The 21,920-nt window shown below is 36.9% G+C and overlaps 1 protein-coding gene across 2 annotated transcripts in view; it reads right to left on the bottom strand.

The window, feature by feature from the left end:
* Window positions 1-3,294: 3,294 nt before the first annotated feature.
* The window catches only part of COMMD10 (COMM domain containing 10), a 106,785-nt gene continuing 88,159 nt past the window's right edge, over window positions 3,295-21,920 (bottom strand). For both annotated transcript variants that reach the window (XM_086868488.1, XM_086868489.1), the window contains 2 exons: window positions 4,479-4,538; window positions 3,295-3,847 (listed from right to left, as the gene is read on the bottom strand). In XM_086868488.1, the coding sequence (XP_086724614.1) occupies window positions 3,809-3,847; window positions 4,479-4,538 (99 nt within the window). In that variant the 3' untranslated portion in view covers window positions 3,295-3,808. The remainder of the gene's footprint in view (window positions 3,848-4,478; window positions 4,539-21,920) is intronic.

Raw genomic sequence — 21,920 nt, 5'->3', positions numbered from 1 at the left:
CTATATTTGTCTAACTATATCTTTTATTTCAATAAAAATAAAATACAAAAACTTACAGACATTTTGTTTTTGCTTAAAAACAGGAATTACATGTCCAAGACTGAGATGGGCAGAGACAATCTAATGCATTTGTACTCAACAAGCATTAATGTGCCATTAGTGTTGGTATTGCTCAATGATGTACAAGTGGTTGTTCTTCACCAGTAATTTGGTGTTTTTGAGGCACTTCTCACACTGGCTTTCCCTTAGGTCCAGAACTCCAAATCTTCACATCAAAATATTACTGATGCTTGTTATACCTGAGAAGATTTCCTTCTTTTGCCAGTAGTCCATTTGAGGCAGATTTTGACATTAAAGTTTTGAAAGAAATACAGTCACAGAAAATACTGTCTTTAATGTCTGAACAAAGATGAATTAAATGTTTTTAAAATGCACTGGAACATCTGAAAGATTTAGTAATTCTTACTCATTCCAATTTCCAGTTTTAGAGTTCAAAAAGTCCCTGCAAATATCTTCCTTCAATACTATGTGAAGTCTTGGTAATTTCAAATATGGATCAAGTCCAAGCGATATTACAGGCCACTAAGATCCTGAATTGGAAACAGCGTGAGATGCATCCCTTTTGTTTTCTGCAATAAAATCTTCAAAATACACCCAAGACTCGCTGTTCTGCTTTTTACCAATAAACATAACCAAAGCTTGAACACCTTCAGAATGAACACACCTGTCCAGGATCCCACTCCAGCCTGGTGTGCTCTGTTCTGTGCTGTCTACATGCTGCCTTCCTCCCAGGAAGTGTTTTTCTTTCTGCCACCCCCAAGGCACTGGGTCTAGTCCCTGCTCCATGCAGACCTACCCAGGCATCACCCAGTCTGTGCCAGTGTTTGTTTCTCCTCTTATTCACTGACACTTCTGAGACACCAGGACTGGCAGCTTCTCTCAGGGGAAGACCAAGCTTTCCCTCTCCAGGTCCACTCAGGCCCAGAGAAAATCAACTAGGATAAAAGCCTTCTTTTCTGCAAGACCTAACAAACCCCCCCCAAATTATTCTGCTCTTTCTCAGTTAACCAATTTTCTCTCCTTAGTCAGGAGCACTTAAATTTAAGTGACAATGTTTTTCGCTAAGATGGTACAGGTTATGTCCTTGCTCCATAACAATGTACAACCCCAAAGCTTCCCATTCCATACATAGTCTTTTCAAACTAAATGTTTATTCCTCAGCAGTCCTTGACTAAAGGTAACCACTGTACTTCTTACAATAAAGCTTTTGACAGTAAGAATTCAGTACAGTTAGTAAAAATAAAAGGCAGCCACTGTAAAGAAATCATAAATCTTTTCAGTCATCTGCAAACAAGAATAAACATTAAATAAATTTTACAGAATTACTGCAATCTGAGGCTTTTTCTTCCCTTTCAACATAATTCTATATATTTTTAATATTTCCTATTAAAGCTTGATTAAAATATGTTTTTCATTATCCCACACTTTGATCTTGGTCAGCTTTGCACCAAGGATGACACTTCTGGGTTAGTTTGAAATACTAGAAGCTTTTATACAACTGGCTAGTTCCCATAGTTAATTATGGTTTAATTTGATTCCCCAATTTACATCTCACTCGTCTTTTCTCCCTCTCTGCTTAATATTTTCTTTGTGTAAATACTTTTGTCATCTTTTCCAGTGTTTCTGCTCTCTTCCTGGTATTTTCCATCACCCAAATTCCATCCTTGGAAATATCCATTTATCTACCCCTCTCCTTCCTTTTTCTTCTCCATTTCTTCTTACTCTCATTTCTTTTTTCAGATGTGACTGCTGATTTGTTCAATGACTCTTGCTCCCCAAACCAGTCCAGCCCTCACCTCCTCCTCCAAGATTCATCGATCACTGCCTGCATTCACAAAAGTAACTTAAATCCCTCACACAACCACCTTAGTATGTCCTGTATCCACACAGGAAATTCTGACCTCACTTCAGACCTGACTTCCAGAATGTAAACTCTGGAAACTCAGAGAAAAGGCTCAAGAGCAGTGTTCTAGCACAAAGCATACTGTCTCGCAGGACTGCAGAGAAGACATGTGGTGCAGAAGGGGATTCCCTCAGCTGCACTAACTACAAAGCACTGCTACTGTCAGCAAGCAGAGGGAATGGTGGGGATGTGTCCACCTGCAGACATGCTCCAGTCTGTGCAGTATGCGGTGAGCGAGCTGGCAAGCTCTTGTTGAACAGCCAGACCGAGGATGTGACGTCTGTGGGTGGGAGCACTGTACCTCCAGAAGATACAGCACATTTGCTGGGGCTTATGACAGGACGTGATTTGGGCAGCCAGCCTCACAAGCCATAGATGGACAGCTGAGAATATTCTGCTGTGCAATGGTGACTCCTTTCTTCTTCCAGGGGAACAGTGTTACTGTATCAGAGGGGTAGAGTATCATTTGGCTTCTCCTTTAAGAGCAAAGGACTATGGTAAGTGTGTCTTTTCCCTTCAGTGCCCCTTACTCACTATAGCCTGTTAAGAGATTTACCATCTGAATCTATGAATTTTCAGCTTGGACAACTTGTGCAAACCTCACACAAATCTCTAACAACAAAGCAACAAAAGGGCACAAACCTCCAAAAGCAACAAAGTGGGAAATCTGGCACAGGAGGTTCTGAACTATTCAGGAGAACCAGCTATTCAAAACATACATTTTGGTTATACTTTTATCTACAGTCATGAGAAACAAGCTAGAGAAGGAAACTGTCTGGCTGGGTATTAACCATCTCTGATGTAGGCATCAGGAAGAAAATGTTCTTAATCTCTGAACAGGCAAATTTCCTCTCACCTCCTAAAAGGCCAGAGCCCAGAGTTGTAAACTGTGCAGCAATGAAGCTGCCTGTCAATAAATGGCAACAAAGAACTAAGATGACTTTTGCCTTCCTCCTGCTGCTCATGAATCATCTGGAACTAATGGGCAAAAGTACGACCAACTCAGCCTTTAATCACTATACTTCAACTTTTCCTGCTCAGTGTAAAAACACTGGTGGTATAAACAGCATGAGGAAGGATCAACACAGCTTTCAGAAATCTGTCAGATAATTTCAGTATTTTTTGTTTTATACTCTGAGATTTCTCCCTTCAGTTATACACCATACTTCTTGGATTCATTAGTGGGCAAGCAGTGCTAAGAAGCCATGTTTATTTTCAGTGCCAAGAGTAAACACGTAAATCAGAGACATTGTTGATTATTTCAAATTAAAAAAAAACCCCAAACTAAAATAGAACAAAGACAACAAAATGAAGTTTGACGAGCCCCCAAATAAGCTTTTAAAATTCTGAATTTATTTTGAAAAATCTGCAAGAAGCATTATCAATTGTGTGAATAATATTTAAAAAGGATAGAGATTCTATTAGCTGTGTATTTTCTTACAACTTCCACATTTATGTCTACAAAAGAATACTTTTTTCGTGGTCTCTCACTAACACGCAAATTTCTACCAGAATCAATTAACACACATAATAGGATGAAAAAACTATTTCAGAAGCAGGGTAGCATTCTTTTGCAGGGGGAGGGGGTGGGCAGGGTGTTTCCCCACTGCAAGTAAAGAAGACATTTTTCACAACTGCTAAGCAAAAAAGAGAAAGTCCATTAGGATCTTCAGACCTTCAACAAAGATTCTTGGCTAATGGTACTGGTCTAAAAAGCAGATAAGCCAAATAATTTTACAAGAAGCAACCCGCTGAATCCTTCAGGAAACACAGCTTGGCAATCTATCTTCAATTCAAAATAATGAGGTGGCAGGAGCGCGATAGAGAAATAAGTCTTCTAAAACATCACGTAAGGGAATCCAGCTGTGCTTGTATAGTTTCCAGCTATTTAAAGGAAAAAAAATAAAGAGAGGAAAAAACCTCCACTCGTAAAATGTTGTTTAGAAACATGCTAACAGAAATATCCAATATCTTCAACTATGCATACCAAATATATTTGCATACCAATATAAAAATCCTGTACTCATGAATATTTGTTTTTACATGAAGCTATTAGAATTCATTGCTGCAGTTTAAATATTCAAATTTTAAAGAAACAGTTGTCTAAATACTAACTCTTTAGCATGCACATATGTTTTCCTGTGAATTTCCAATGCATAATAACAAGGAAAAAAAATAATAGAGTTCAGTTAGACTGGATTACGAGCCTAGCATCTTGACTGAAGACGTAGCACAAAGATGCTGTCTCCAGAGAGATCCCCACTGTCAATCATCAGCTATTCCTCCTGATCTAACTGCCAGCTTTGCTTATAGTGACCCAAGCCCTGCATATTCCAAAGCTGAATGCAGAGCCTCTTCTTCAAAATGGTTTATGTGATTAAAGAAATCAAAAAGCCTTATTTTAAGTTGGATCTCTTCTTTCCAGTTTTATTAGATTTAATTAAATAGGCAACACTTCCTGCTGAGCAGCATAAGGTGTTTACAAAGAAACTATAGTATTGTAAAATGTACAGACCTTGTTGTAGAACTCAAATAGCTCCTGATGGCTAAATTCTACAAACACCTTCTTCAGGTTCTGTAAAGAAGAAAGAAAAAAAAATTAATAAAATTAAGGAAGAAGAATTCTTTTCTCTTTTCTTCTTCTCTCTTCTCTTCTCTTCTCTTCTCTTCTCTTCTCTTCTCTTCTCTTCTCTTCTCTTCTCTTCTCTTCTCTTCTCTTCTCTTCTCTTCTCTTCTCTTCTCTTCTCTTCTCTTCTCTTCTCTTCTCTTCTCTTCTCTTCTCTTCTCTTCTCTTCTCTTCTCTTCATTAATTCCAGTAAACCAGAATATAAGAGTAAGCTATATTAAAGATAATGGTTAGTTTCCTTCCATTCACTACAACGTTCCCTGTACATGTATATTTCATTTAACTGAAGAATTCAAATCTACCAGCATATCAATTCTCCTCCTGTGAAGAACAGTAATAAAATAATCTATGTAAAAAATTTAGTTACCTTATTTTTAAGACAGACAAAAATGGAAGATTACATTCATCTTTCTCAGCAGTCCACCTAAGATCTGGTAAATACTATTTCACAGTGACAAAGCCAGTAGTGTATTTGATTGAACTGACACAGCTATTAATGTACTGCACAAGCACAGAGCTGATACTTCCATTCATTAATCTAACAGTTCCAATCTTAGCATGCTGACACTGCTATAGGCATCCATGCAGATTCAGCCCAAATTAACAATTAACACAACAGCTTCAAAGCAGTGCTTAAGCGCTTTAAAAACCCACAAAATAACACAACTGATGAAAACTACTGTAGATAAAACAGATGGTGGTAATAATCCTTTGCATGCCTGTGCTGATATCTGTGGAGATGGGGGTTAAATTAAAACTTCTGTCCTGCTTAACTTGCTTGGAGCCTGCTACCTTCAATCAGAGTGCAGATCTATTCACACAGTTCCTAGCCTTATTCCTTCTACTTCACTTTGTGACTTTATTTATTTAAAAGTAAATTTCTACTTCTGCACATTCTCTTTGTTTTTCTTAGACTTTTCAAGGCTTGGAGGCATTCTTGAGGATAAAAGCTGCACTTCCATGAACACTAACAAGTCTCTGTGAAAGCCAAATCTTTCTCTGGATGCCTCTACTCACAAAATATTATCAGCTGAAATAATGTACACACACCACGTTTCTTTAACTGGTACCAACTTCATGTACCACTCGGGTCAATAGAAAAACACTTGTTCATCCACTCAGCTTAAATGAGCAAGGACACTTTTGCATACAGACAAGGCTGTGGGCCAGATTCTGTGTACTCAAAACAATGCAAGTCTCAAGTTATGCCAAATAATGTCACTGAATTTGGCACACCCAATGCACAAGACCAGCAGAAGCCCTGGGAACACAGTATAGGTACTGCCTGGTGCCTGCTCCTCAAAAGGAGCTGTAAGAGACACAGGAAAGAGATAAAATAACTGGGGCCAGCCTGTCTGGTGCAATTCCTCCTTCCCGCTCTGCAGAAAGAAGGATCCCTTCCAACAATTTCAGGACGGCTACAAAAGCCTAGAAAAGGACCAGTGATTTGCATGAGAGACCAATCTTCCCCCTCTGGGAAGGAACAATGCAATACTGTGAATCGTACGGTGAATACAAAATAAAACTACCAGGACAGCAGTTTTCTTTGCCATGACTCCAGCTGATCCTCCCTCCAAAGAGCATAATGCCATGACAGGGAAGTAAAAGCATTTTTAAAGGCTTTCTAACAGCTAAGAAACAAAAAAGAAAGCAAACAAGGGTTTTCTTCAGAAGAGAAAGTGGGCAGAGCAAAGAAGAAAGATACACTAATAGCAAAGGGATCTAACATTTCAGCTGGGATGTTTGCTTGGCATGTGCCTTCCTAGTAGGATTTTGACAACTGAATGGAAGGAATCAGAACTGCAAAGAAGAGGTTCAGTGAAAGGACAATTTCATGTATCTTAAAAGTCTATCAGTCATAATTAATATCTAAGATAATTTCTTGAATGATTTCTGGAAGGAGAATCTGCTGGATTTTGATATGACAGTTTTGCAATGCCTCCAGAGAGGGGCAGAGAAAGACCTCTGACCATCAGATCTCATTTCTCTGATCTCTGTGCCATCAGAAGATGGGCATCTTCTGGTACTACTTCAGATCAGCAAGCACAATCAATTCTCTCCCTCTCCCCCCCACTCACTCTCTCTCTCTCTCTCTCTCTCACTGCTTGTCTTTCATATTTTCTAACTACATTATTTACTGTTAGTTACTAGTTACTCATAGAGCATGCAAATGAAAAGAAGTGCAGACCTTTTAATTCAGATTCTCTTTACACTTAATAAAAAACCCCACTATGCTTTATGACAGGATGAGATCTCTCTTCTCATTATTATTTAATAATCATACTCTGATAACTAGGACAAAATTTATGTTGGATTGTGGCAGGCAAATATCTGTGGAGATCTAAAAGAAAGCATCCTGTGCTGGGCTATGTTTCTGATCTGGGGTGGGAGTAGGAATGTCAATGGGAGCGAGGTGTAACAATCTCACATGAAATACGTTGTTTATCTGCACTTAATCATCTGCTAAAATATATTTGTTTATATGTGTAAAAACCTGGTACATCCACTACACCACTTCAACAGAGAGTAGTGTCACAAAAAAAAAACATGCAGAAGTATGGCACCAGTTAAAAATGTTACTTTACTATATTAAATTTCTCACTAGAATGAGTCTGTTGAGGAAGGTGAAAAATTATCATTATTATGTGGTCAGAAGCTCCTATATAAATTACAAAAACATTGTATCATAACTAGATCCCTACAAAAAACCCTACTTCTCAGGCAGCTGACAGCCCTCCATTTTCAGCAGAGATATCCATCATTCACTTATTTGCTTTATTCTGTGTGAATATAAACAAGTGCAATTAAAACTGTGTGCCACAGGACTACGTTACCATCCAGTTCTTCAATTACTCGGTAAAATTGTCTTAAAAATGACTATATAGATAGAATATTGCTAAACCCCCCAGAGCAGGCAAATTCCTAATACACTTAATGGAATTTTACTCAGATAAGCATACAAAATTACAAACCACAATAATATTTCAACCATAACTAAAACACAGGATAAAAAAATCGCTTTCAGCTTACTTAATTAAATGTCACTGTGTGCAGACAAAGCCTCAACCTATTTATGGAAAGTACAGCTAAGCTGACTTCTTTTATCTGCATATACAAGTTTTCAGATGTTGTCTCTGACCTAGTATGTGTTTCCCAGACGTAAATAAGAAAACAGCAATTTGCTGGATGTCTAACTTCTTTCTTCTTTGTATCAAATGTATCATTCTTTTCTCCTCTTTCCTTATAAATATCTTCCCATCCCTCAACTTCACACTATTCTCTCACCATTTCTGGCTTCTCATTATCTCTTTCTTTTAATCATCTTCATTGAAAGAAAACTAAATTCAGCAACCAAAAAACTAAACTGAATTTATTCCCATTGTCACACTTTTGTCACTCCAATAGTTTTTCTAATCACATCCCAAATTTTGTTGCTGTGCCAGTGTCCTAGCTCCTACTTTTAGGAGTTTTAGCTTTTAGTGTGACAGTTTCATAGCATCAGAGAAACATAGCTGAAGATGTTATTCTTATGAAGACAAAGAAATCTCTGAAGTACCAAATATTCATTATTTTGGCTGCTTTGAAAATACAGAGACAGATTTTTTGTCTGATACAGTATCCATGAAGGGTGGCAGGGACTGCACAAGAGGAAGATGCTTAATAAGCATAGCGAAAGAGTATGTGCAGCACATTAGCTAAATTAAGTTGCTGTGAAGTTCATTGTGTTCATCTACTGTAAAACATGACAAAGCATTGCATTTACTACCAGAAAGGTCTATGTGAATATCAGGTGTCACCAAGAAAAATCTTTATATCACTCTGAATTCACTGCAAGGAACACAGTAAGAAGCTTTGTGAAATGAGTGGCTTGACATGTTTGGCTATGTATCACTAGTGAGTGTATTTTAAGTGTAAAAATTAGATTTTTGTGCCATTTTCCCTTCATACATCTAGATGAAATCAGATTTCATTCCACCTCTTCTTTCACCCCAGGGTTGTATCAATTTACAGCTTACAGCCTCCTGAGAACTGTGAAATGCTAATAAGTTTAACTGATTAGGGTTGTTTTCTCCCCTTAAGTATCTTCTCACTTACTGTCTGCTATTATTTTAAAAAACGTAACATCTTCATCGGTCTCTAAAACCAAATTTCCTTTGGGGGTGGAAGGGGGGCAGAGAAGAGGAAAGAGAAATGAGAGGAAAATGAAGATAAAACCTTTATATTCCCAGACAATATTAATATGTTATCCTAATCAGAACCGCCATTCTGAACGTCTGGCTAATTCTATGAAATAACCATAGTCATTTAATATACACTTAGCTTACAACCACCACCAAACAGGCAATTTTTTAGCTGAACATGATCATAAGCATAAGATGATGAGGAATACAAGATATGTAAGATATGTAAGATATGTAAGATATGTAAGATATATAAGAGTCTCCAATTTCCCATTATCTTGGCTAACTATTTTAAACACAAATATCTTCTTGCTGCAAAATGTTTCTGTGGAAACCAAGCAAAAAAGGTCTCCTTAAAATACTTCAGAAAGTAGAGGCAAATTTCTGGTTATAACCAAAGGATTTGGTTTTGTTTTTAAGGGGCTTGTTGGTTGGTGGATTTTTGCAGAGTTTTGCAGCCTTACACACTACACAGCTATTTCACACATTTAAATCCATGTGTAAGCATAGAGTAATGCACTAGAAGTTATAAATAAAAGCTAAACTTCTGGTTTAAGGCTAACTTGAATACAAAAACCTGATATGACTGTTCTCAACTGCAAAGCTATAAGTACTTCAACGATACTGAAAAATAAAAACAAACTATTTTGAAGCAAACAGAGGGATAAGCTGAATTATATCATATATTTAAAAGCTAAATGTCTACTGATAATTATAATGTTCTGTGACTGCGCACATGTAAAAAAATACAGTATATTCAGAGAAGCTTTTTGATAGTAACTCAGTGAAATAACATACATCCTAGTCTTCATATTCTAATATTACCTTTAATACTATCTTGAGCAACATCTCCATAAGGTTTGAGATAAGAATATTTTCTCATTTGCTATCCATTCTCCAATACATTCTTGTTAGATACCCTTGAAACCTCAGAACAGAATTATATGGATAACTAAGCTATTCAGTTTATGGACAAATTAAGATTCATTCCTGAACAGACCCCAGTTGATTCTTACTAACCTACATTTCCCACTGAACCTACAAATTTTTGTGCTACATTAATTCAGACTTCCTTTAAACTTCCTTGGACCCTGGAGAATTGTACATTCACCTAGGCACTTACAGCTCTTTTTCTGTTTGTATCTCACAGAATTTATCAAAACGTTTGAACTGCTTGGTCAGGAAGATCAATGTTAAGAAGAGCATATGCATTAAAACAGACCAGCATCTCTTAGAAGAACAGCTGTTTCTTAACTCTCTGTATATAAGAGACAGTAATTAAAACTTCTTCATTTTCTTACAGCTGTAGATGGATGTAATTCAGCTCAGGGATTCAGCAAAACACAGGGAGTTAAATACAGACTAATATATTCCTAATTAAACTTCTTTCACATCATCAAAAAATGTAACCTCCAAACTTAATTCTTTTTCCAAGCTTATCTCCATCTGCAATACCAAATTACTATTTCTGTAGAGAAAAAAAAAAATAATGTTTTATGACTATATTACACACATTTCAAGTTTCAGTGTGTAACTGCTATAAAATGTAAGATAATAATCCACCTTTTTCCTGGCCAACATATTAACACATAGTTTGGAAACATACTGCAGTCTACCTTTCAAAGTTGCATTGCTTTTCCATATAAATCTAAGAAATTCAAATTCCTTGTGGATTCAGGGAGATCAGGATCTGCATCATAATAAAGATGTCTTTCCCTCTCTTTGCAATCTGTATGTAAGCATCCTAGCCAAAGGTCTGTGTTGACTGCTGAGATCTAACCAATGTATTACTGGAATTTATAGACATACATACAAGATAAATCTTGAATGTCACTCCAGCAGATTCAGGATCATTTAAACATGTTTGCATGGAAAATGGCAAGAATGAATTTATTGCTCAGTCAGGTAATAAGATAACAAATTCTGCAGGCATTGGGACACCTACAGAAGACCTGGTGTACTCACAAACTGCAATAAGAATCGTCAGTCACTACCATTTTCATTACTCCTGTTCCTCTGCATCCTCACAAAAATATCCATTACTGGCTGAATGAACTGATGCAAAACTATAGAAAGGAAAGGGGACACGATACTGAAAAGACCACATAGGCTGGGAAGATCACAGAGCCTTAGAGGCAGACAGGTCCCTTTTTTCACAGTAGGTAAGAAAAATGCTTTTAAAACTGAGAGAATTATTGGGGAAAAAAACAAAACAAAACTACAGTTTTCATCTCGGTACATCATGTCAGAGTAAATACCATCTTGCTAAAGAAAAGAGAGATAGAACAGCCTTTTTTCCAATAGCTGTATCCAAGCAAAGTGTTCCTAGGAATTTTCATTCCTGTAAGTACCACCATTATAATGGTTGGCCTTTTAATGATACTTTTGCATGGAAAACCTCTCAAAAACAGAAATCTAGAGATGAGGGTTGACACTTCTGTGCAGGTTATGTTAAATAAACTTTAAGAAACACATCACAGTGAACAAACATCCTTTTTTGAGAAATGAGTGGTAGACGTGTATCAGTGTATGCCTATCACATAAAAGCATGTCTTTTACATTTATACTGCCCTTATGTTGCACGTAGAGAAAACAGCTCATAGAAGATTTATTGAAAGGCTGACTTGCTTTATGTCAGTTCTGTATTTTGTATTTACCTTCACATGCCCTTCTTTGAAGATAACTATACACACTGCACGAGCTCCTGATTGATTCTTCAGTAGACTCCACATGGATTCAGTCACTAAGAGCAACAAGCATTCATCCACATGAATGTTGCTGTATTTTCAGGATTCAATGGCAAAACATGCATAATTTCCAAAAACAGTATATCCAACAAAAACGTGTGTTTAAAAATCAGCTCATCCACTGAAAGGCTGCTACAATTACTAAGAATGTCACAGATTAATCTGAGGAACATGGGTCCTAATAATTATTATTTTCCTGTTTCTCGCCTAATTTTGCAAATTCTACTGTACTCCAAATACCACAGAAAGCTCTCTGAAGAAGCAATCTTACTAAAAATTAAAAAAAAACCTTCCAAATGAAAGCTCTTCCTTCCCATTAAACTTCATTGTATCAAGTTTGGAAAAAAGAGTTCACATGAAATCACATACACCCAAATTGTTGCATACTGCTTATACTGCCTGTAACTATCAAAACAGAACTTTCTTCTTTAGTCAGAACTGTACTGCGATAACTGGTTTTATTCCTCAGAAGAAATTAAATTCTTATCTTTCACATTTTAGTATACCTCATTTGTCACAGAAATTACGATATTTAAATAATTAAGTTCAGGAACACTGAAAGGAAAACTAGGCAGCTGAGACTCTGTGTTTATTTCCACTGGAGCTAGAATGTAAAAAGTCACAGCTTCTTCAAAGCCAAGAAGACCAGTGAATTCACATTTCCATTCTAAAGATAGCTCACATCAAAACTGATACAACAGTCCTACATTCACCTCAAATGATAAGGCATTCAATTTTCTTATTATTATTGTATACACAGATAACCTCTGCTGAAGAAAAGGAAAGCCTAGGCATGCTGGCACCAGAAACGTTTTCAAGGTTTTCTGACCTCACATGTTCACCAGATTTGATCACTGATGCCATTTTGATTTGATGCCACATAAAATTTTACAAACTACACATCAAAAAGATGTCATGTAGCTACAGTTATAAAATATTTTCACTATTGCAATCAGAAAATAATCAAATTCTAGGAAATTAACAGAATTGAGTGTAAATAGTAAGTGCAAGATTGGCCTAGTATTATCATCCACCAATTAAAAATTATGAGCTTAAATGGCAAACAATGCCATTGGGTGTCTTGGAACATTGAAGCTCAACCCACAGCATCAAAGGCAGACTGAGAACTCTTTGCATTTAAATATATAATGGTCAAAACCCCCTATTAGCAAGAAGGGAAGCTCAACACCATGCACAGAGTGTTTTCAAGAGCTTCTCACACAGCTTGCTTGCAGCTGATATAATTAACCTGGAGTTACAAATACTTCATGTTCTAATCAGTTACACATGTAAAGCTGGGTCTGAAGCTGGATTTAGAGGAAGCTCGAATTGTCATCCAAACCACTCAGGAAGTAACCCCTTTCTTCTAGTCTAAAAGCCAGACAAAACCTCCTCTGTTCAGAGAAGAAACCGGGGTTGTTATCATCTGCATCCTCATCTACAGCTACAGATCTGACAGCAATACTGTATGGTGAAGTCATGCAGATGACTAACATTTTAAAAAGGATTTATATCTCCATTTAAGAATGGAGGAAGCTGGCATCTTTTTGAATTATTACCTTCTGAGCCTACCTGGTTCAGTAAGGAACTGTAATGCTGTTTTAGCACAAAGAGCCATTCTTTCTTCATCACTGGAATACCTGAAAGTATCTACTATTTCTACTGAGGCACAAGAAAAGCAGCTGGATAAAAGATGCCAGCAGTGAGAAGAAAGATCATGGGAAGCTCAGATCCACATGAAATCAATGTAACTGGTGTGAAAACACCCTTTCAAAAATCTGCTTAAATATTTACAAAATGTCAAGATTAGTTAATTTGCAAATTAGTTATTTTTGTTTGAAATGGGTCACTCGGAGTATCACAAATCTGGATTTTTTTAGGCTGATCAGCAAAGATAAAATGTTTGGGGCTTTTTTTTTTCCTGTGCTAAAGGGATGCTAGTGGCTGTCAGCAAGTATGTTTTTGATCTCCAGTGGGCATATCATTCCAGCAGCTAGCAACTGAAGGTTTGCACACAAATCTCAGCTGCTGAAAGATAGGGGAAGTCATGCAGAAATGAGGAATGTTAACTAACAGTCTAGTCCCCCAGCAGGATCAAAGCCAGAACTCTTAGGGAATAAGGTTGTTTGTAAAGTAGTGCATATTTTATTCTTCTTAAAAAATTATTTATTTTTATGAAGAAGTCACCTACTTACTATTTTTACTGCATTCTAAGGTCTCTACAGCTCACAATGCTCATGATCTACAAATAAGTGGTGGTATCTCTTCCTTGCCATAAGCAACCCAGCAAAGCCTTGAACCAGAGCTACCTGTTTGTACCAAGGACACTCTGATGTCAGAGTGTGAACAAATTTACACTGCATCACTAGCCTGACCAAGAAAATACCCTCAGGCAACAGGGCACAGTGCAAAACTTGAAGGTCATTAAAACCAGTTTCTCAAATTAGATAAAAAAGCTTCACCTTTTTACAAGAATTACAAATAGATTATGTGGCCCTCTTTCATTATGACGCCACAAAATTAATAAGAATGTGGAAACAACCCTTACTACCAAGCAATAAAGCAACAACTTTCTCATTTGTCACTGAAGGTTACACAAATTCTAATCACACAAAATTACCAGTTTTGGATTTCAGACAATGGAATTTCAGTGATTTTGCTTTACTACTTTTGCTGACAAGTTATTTAAAGCTTGATGCAGTGGAGTGGTGTGAATTCTCACTGCTTACTGAAAACTGGACGAGTGCTAAGGACAGAAAGTACAAGTTCTGTGTGTTTTCACATACACCAAAGATGAAATGAGATCTCTCACCCACAGTTTCTTTCAAAGCCACACTATGAACGTAAGTGTGTAACTAATATCCTCTCAGGAAAGAAAAAAAAAATTTGGCTAACATAACTTGAAAGAGGGCATCAAATGCCTTTTTATTTTATTCAAGTCTGTGTGCTATTGAATTACAGTCCATACACATTGCTTTTAAAGACAGTAAATAATAAGAAGGAATATAGTACTAGATTCAGATTATTTTACAGATGGCAGGAGCACAATCCAGTACTCAGGCCCGCTGCAATGGTTTCATTTATTATCAAAACCAAGATACTTTTTAAACAAATCCATTTAGCTCTCAATTAATTATATTTTTCTCTTTCACAAGAGAATTGCATTGTAGAGCAAACAATAATAGGTGTATGTTGTGTAATCTTTTCACAAAGATAGACATGAAATTAATATTTAAACTAAAGTCTTTTTTATGTTTTTAACATACGAGTTCTTCAAAGGGAAAAATGGAATAGTAAGATGTTACAGGTCAGTTTGTAAATACTATTTTCTTAGAATCACACATCATTAAGGTTGGAAAACTATGATCATTGAGCCCACCCAACCTTTGACCCAACACCACCATGCCAACGAAACCACAGCACTAAATGCCACACCCTGTCATTTCTTGAACACTTCCTCTACCACCTTCCTGGGCAGTCCATTCCAATGTTTAATAACTTCTTCCAGGAATAATTTCTTCCTGCTGTCCAACCCACCCTGGAACAGCTGGAGGCCATTTCCTCTTGTCCTACTGCTAGTTCTACAACCTTTCTAAAACCTCCTTTGAGGTAGCTGTCAGTACAAGGCAGCATCCAGCTGCATTCAAGGTATAAAACTGGTCGCTGAGCAGCAGAAAAATTAACTAGAAGAATGAATGGCTGAAATGGTAAATCAGAAAGACAGCCTGATCATCCTAGTCAGGATCAGAGTCTTTATAAAAGAGCATATTAAGAGTACCTGTGCTTTCCTACCAGTGTGACAGAATTAATAGTTGAACACATACAAAGGGCGACGCCACTGCATGAGAAATGTTTTCTACCTGTTGAAGAAAGTAATTCCAAGACCATGCACAGAAGACTGAATTGCCCAAACTGCAAACCAGTTTCTTTAATGAGAACAGCAGTCTAACATACTTGGAAGCATTATTTTTAAAGGATTAAAACACTATTCTGAAAGAGAAGTAATGCTGTTTGGACTGTTTTGTTTCTTTTAGAGATAAACAGATGGACTATTTTACAACCATAAACTAGGCAGGACCCTATGGCCAGGCAGTGGCTTTGTGGGATTAGAGGCTACGTAAGGAACACACAGATCCAAGAGCTGATTTGCCAGTTGGCAATCTGCTCCTCAAATTGATAAACACAGTACCTGGGGTTTTGTGGTATTGGTAAGATCCTCTAAATCATTCTATATAATATCCTTCTATATAATATCCTCCTAAAGTTGAAGCCTACAGAGATATGAAATTCTAGAATGCAGTAACAAAGCCTGATTCTACAAGAGAAGGGGCCAACTGAATAAACTGCATGCCTTTATCACCAAGAACTTTGATAAATATTCAATGAGGTTTTGTGTTTGAACAAAAATGTTTCTCCCGGAGTTGTTCATATTTTCTGTGTGTTGAAAATATTGAAATATGAAAATAAACACATGGGAGGTCAAAAGCTAAAAGTCATTTAAGAATAGCTATCCTTGGTACAACAGTGAATGAAATCCAGAACACTGAAGATCCAGAAAGATTTTCCATTCCTTTTTTCTCCTGGGAACTAAACCTTTCCTTTCTGAAATACACTCTTCAAGATTAATACATGAATGACAAGAGATTCTTATCTTAAAACGTATTCTATTGTAAGAAGAAGAGAAGATAGTGTTTACCTCCACTAGCAAAAACACAGCCATCAGCCAGAGTGCAATTTCTCCTCTGTTCAGCACCTGTAAGGCTCCATATGAGGCACTGCATTCAGTTCTGCACAGCCCGGTACATGAGAGATATTTGGAAACTGGGCGGAGTTGATATGAAAGGTTATCATCTGTATATACCAGATGTGAAGAGATACTAGAAGGTCTGCTTAGTTTGTAACAGTGTTAAGAACAGGGAATCGACCTGCAGTGCTATTGTCCTGGGGTAATCCTTAATGTTATTGTATTCCATACCTATCTGTGCCCAAAACTTCTCACCATATCTTTAAGACCCTACAAGCAAGAACCCTGGTGGCAAGTGTTCTATTGCAGGTACTTCTATAATCATCTCTTCCAGGCGGTTTCCTGATTTTTGCCACATGGTATTTGCTTCACTGGCTCTTCGGTCTTTGCTTAAGCAGAGATTTCCTCCTTTTGGGACTCTCCTTTAATTTTTTTTTTTATTATTTTTTTTTTTTTCTTCTGGGGAGGCTGCAGCAGGAGTTTCAGGCTGCCTTGGGGAGGGTTCTGCAGGTGCCTGTCAGCAGCGGAGGTGCTGCCCCAGTGTACATCTCCCTCGGTCCCGCAAGCCCAAAGCTGTCCCTGCTGGGCATGGTCTCGGGAAGGGCATTTCCAGCATTTTGTGTCTCTTTGTTCAGGTGGCAGATCATGAATTTGTAAGTATCTAGCCAGTTATTTACGGTCACCTTTTTTATTCTTGCCTGCTGCCACTTTGTCTGTTGCTAAACTTTAAATTTGTTAATTTTCCACTTATATCTGTCGGTATCTCATTCATTACTGGTGGGAAGGGATTACTTGGAATCAAGGCAAATGTTACGCACTTCACACTGCCCACCTCTTTAAACTGTCTCAAATCTATACACCTTTATGTGTATTGTACAATTTGAACAATTGTAGCATTAAAATGTATCTCTGTGACAGGTTATTTTTGTTCATTCTGTTAAATACTAGAGATCTTATCTGTTTAGGGAATTCACTTCATATGAAAGAATCATGTTTGGCAGCAAATAATAACCATTCCTAAGCTGAAGAATTGACAAGGAATACAATTTCAATCCATTCATCACCATTCAATTTTTCCAAATAATTCTCACATGCAGCTGATCCAAATGCAAACCTACGAGATGCCAACCACACCTTTTAGATGGCCACTGTTCTTCACTCTTAGAAGACCTAAATCGGGATGCACACGTAATTTCAATAAATATTGATTGATAAATAGTGAGAGTAGACAGAAAGATGATTTCCATAACTTGGTAGGAGGCCAGTGAAGTTCACAAGAGACAAGGCTGTTGAACAGTCAAGCCCTGGGATCTGAAGACTTCCTGGCCTCCTGCATTTTTATCACCACCAGTGTGAAAGTGCTGCAACTGGTGTGTGTCTAAAGAATTGCAGCACAAACTTCAGTAACTCTGAAACTTTGAGTATAAAACATCCATAAGGAGCAAGTATAAGAGTGACTACCCAAAGGATCCAGAGCTCTTGGATAAAAAATTGCCACTGTTAGGCAGCTACACCTAACACTACCATTCTAGCTACACTACACTACCATTCAGAGCATCACTGGGCCGTAGGGCTCTGGGTGTAGAGGCAAAATGCTACAGTCAGATAATACATGGAGCTAGATTACCTTCAACCACTAAAATGTGCTTAATAGAAAGTCAATAAGTTAATTTTGCATTAGTGGTTGCACAGCCCATTCTCTCAGAATCTAAGACAGCATAAAAACGCAAGGCTGGCATAAACTCTGTATTAGCTGCATATATCCTAGTTAATGTGACAGAATGGCTATCTTGTACCCAACATTACAATTCTTCTGTGAGTAATCCGACAGTGCAGAGATACAGTATTAATGATTGAGAAATCATGCCTTGACTCCATGACTTTAACCTAATTGCAAAATTAGGCTTTGTTTATTTCACAGGTGAGTACTGACTGGCTATGAATTGAACTGAAAATGCTATTTACAGGCCAGTACATGGCAATACTTCCAAGCAAACAAGAGACTAAAGAGGTGAAGACAGATATCAAAACAGGGCTGTAAATTACCTTGCTGAACGCTCTTACTCAAAAGCTACCTGGAATATTTCACTACTCTGAATGAAGTATGAAGAAAAAACTTCAGAAGAGAATACAAGAGAATACAAGAGAATACTCTGAGAATGAATCTCACAGGCCATTATTCAGATGATAACAATAACATATAATAATAAAAATGGTTACTGGAAAGTGCTGTATTTCTACACTACTCTTTAATGCAGCATGGCATCATCTCCCTAGTTGAAGTTTCCTGTTTAATACATTTTTCTAACACTGTTTTATGGAAACCAAGAAACACTAAGGGAGACTCACAATCAAAACTACAAAATTAATGAAAATTTAAGGCAATTTACTTAAGTTATTTCATATAATCCTGGCATCCCATTGGTTCTAGTTGCTGACTACAAAAAAACTCCAAAATCTTCTCTAGTTGAACAACTACAACTGAAAGCATAAAATACTACAAGGATTTTAAAACTAAATATAATTTTGTCACAAATAATGTTTTCCACCCTGACCACAGTGGTTTAAATAGCTTCACAATCAAGAAAAATGTGTGAAATCAGTTGTGACTGGGGATTACAAAGACAGTAATGAGATCATGCAGATCAGTCTAGAAATCAACACAGACCTTGGAAAAGACAGATCTCAGGATCAAGTCTGCAAGACACTGTTGAGCCCTGACATCACTCTGTGTTCTAGGAGCAAGGAGGAAAAGACAGTCCTTCTTCTGCCATCCCTGTGATACCCAATTAGGTGGTACCTGGCTTCAGGACTGTCCCTGTATTTCCATGACAAAAAGCAATTTTGATGGACCACAGTTACAGAACAACATGAGGTCCATCTATTAAAAAAAATGTATCTACAATCAACTTGTTCCTGTTGAATGCTGAGTAAGGATCTGACTAGAGTGCTTCACTAGTAACAGAGAATTTTTTTTTAAATGCATTTTTTAAAAACTCAAGTAAAAATGTTAGGTTTTGCAGTGATAAAACCCTTCTCCATCAGTGCAATTTTTTTTAACACCTTTAATTAAGTAAGCAACTTTCAAGAATCTCTCATTCACTTGATGTTAAAGTCTCAAAGAATGCCCAGTATTTTTGCCAGTGTAACTACTTCTCAGTGAACTGTAATAAATGCTTTGTTATTTAATTTTGCTGGTTGGTTGGCTGGTTTGTTTTTTGTAGCTGCTTTCCAGTGAACTGCAGTGAACATGTTACTTGGGCTTTTTAATTTTTTTTGGGGGGGTGGGGGCCCTATCACAAAGTCTATCTATGCTAGATCAGAAATGGTTCCTCCTGCACTACCATTACCTAGTATAAAAATCTTGCCCTAAAACCTGTGCAAAAATATTAGGTGAATATATGCAGCATTCATTACTTAAAATCTTGTATTCTGTTCTTCAAAACATTTTTCTTCAGTTCAAACTTCTTTGAATAACAGGGCGGAAAAATGCATCTGAAATAAATAAAATCATTTTAGAGATAATTTCTAGCAAAAATGAAATATGCTCAAGGGCATCCGCATTTTATGTAAATGATTAACGTGAAATAATTTTATTATGGTTAAGATAAATATCAGTGGGCAAAAGAGTGGAATGGAACAGGGGAAAAGTACCAGCTTTTATTGTATTAATTGGATTAATACTACACCAGTGTAGACTAAAAGAACTGCAAGTGTGCACAGTAGTGTATAAAAATGTACACAAGTGAGCTTTCCAGCATCCCTGAGAACTTACCAAAGATATACTACATTTGTTCACAGATTTGTGTGTCATCAGCAGCACAGCATGAGATTAGACTGGCTATATAGTCTAATGCTTTCCTGGTAAGTTTACCTAGCCACACCTTTGATATTCAGTTCTCCCTTTTGCAGAAAGATGAAATGACTTGCATATGCTTCTGCTGACTTTATTTTCCTCTTGATCCTCAACACTAAGAGCTGAAGTTTTAAAAGTGGCACTTCTGAAAAAGCTTAGGAGACTCTAAGAGCAGTAACTTGCCTCATGCATCATTTCCGACTAGCAGTTTATATTTTTTATGCAGAGTAAAGTGCAAATCTGTATAAATCAATAAATTCAGTTTCCTCATGCTGTAATGAAGAGCTGTAACACCTTGACTCTTGAGTTATTTTTATTTATTTTCAACCCAGGTTTGGACGTCTTTTTCATGAGAGATGATGTGAACTTCTATACTATCTAGATTCTATTTTCATAGTCCAATAGAAAATGTTACATCATACAATGTACTTCTTAAAAAAAACACCTCATGCCTACAATATGAGAAAGTCTCTATCAAAAAATTAAGACTGAAACCTCATTTGAAAATTACTTTCTCTTCAAAAAATCCAATTAATTAACAAGCAGGTTTTAGGCAAAACCATCTGTCCATTTCAAAAGATAATTAATACCTTTGTCCAGAACATTAAATCTTACATGGCCATAGAAATACCAACACTTAATTCAATACCATCTTGCTCGAGGGAAAATGTAGAATAGCTCTTTTGTAAACTCTGTTAAAAATGTATGGATATTTTTTGTTTTGGAAAATTTAATTTTTTTAATCCATAACCCTTAAGCATCGCACACACTAAAAACCCACATGCATTCTAAGCAAAGCAGATCAGAGCAGGCAGCATATATTAATAACAATGGGCCTATTAGCATGGAATCAGAATGCCAGTCTTAACACGAGCAGGTCACATGTCTGTACTTCAAGCAGACTGACAATACAAATTTTCTCAATATGTAGACCTTTTGTCCCAAATGACTTTTTTGAAAATTATGACACACACATTACATACAGTCAGTAGAAAACAAGTAAGTGTCATTATTTTCAAAATGCATAGCTGTATTTGGCTCTGCCCAAGTAAAACTAGCAGAGGACAGAAAAAATAAAGTAAATGGGGGAAAAGTTACCATTAAACAAAACTAAGATTAAAAATGCTTTTTTTCCTGTGTTAGAAATTATTTTACCAAGAGACTTTGAAGCATGTTACAGGAATATCTAGTAACACCATGAAAGCCAGAGGAACAATCTTGGAGAAGGAAGATATTTCCATTGTAGAATCACAGACTGGCTTGTGTTGAAAGGGGCTCTAAGGGTCTTCTAGTTCCAACCTCCCCACAGTGGACAAGGATGCCATTCACTAGATCAGGTTGCTCAGGAATCCATCCAGCCTCCTGGAACACTTCCAGGGATAGAAACCACATAGATTTTATTTTGCAATATCAGAAAATCAAAGAATTCTGAAAAACAAAGGTATATTTGCCACTTGACTCCATTCCCAATCCAAGTTGATCCTGAAGCCCTCTACAAACTCTTCAAACTTGAAATCAACTCAGTTGTCCAGAAAGAAACACCTTTTGTCACACTCTGCTAACCAGAACTGCAATGCCATTTAAACTCCATCAATTTCAATTGATTAACACTCTTCAGATTTTCTCTTCTCCCTTCATGCATTAGCAGGATAAGTATTCCAAAGACTTTAGTATTGCTGTCAAAGGTCCTTGAAACTACCTCTTGAAACAATGTGCCTGGCCTTCAAAAGTCATCAAATGCTAATTTATTTTCTACAAATTTACTTACATTATCAAAGAACCCTTCTGTGCATGACAAAATAA

Source organism: Cyanistes caeruleus, chromosome Z, assembly GCF_971803275.1.
Source record: "Cyanistes caeruleus chromosome Z, bCyaCae1.hap1.1, whole genome shotgun sequence".
In the NCBI taxonomy this organism is placed as follows: Eukaryota; Metazoa; Chordata; class Aves; order Passeriformes; family Paridae; genus Cyanistes; species Cyanistes caeruleus.
The sequence above is the reverse complement of the archived record's forward strand: the minus strand, read 5'-3'. Positions and strand labels throughout refer to the sequence as shown.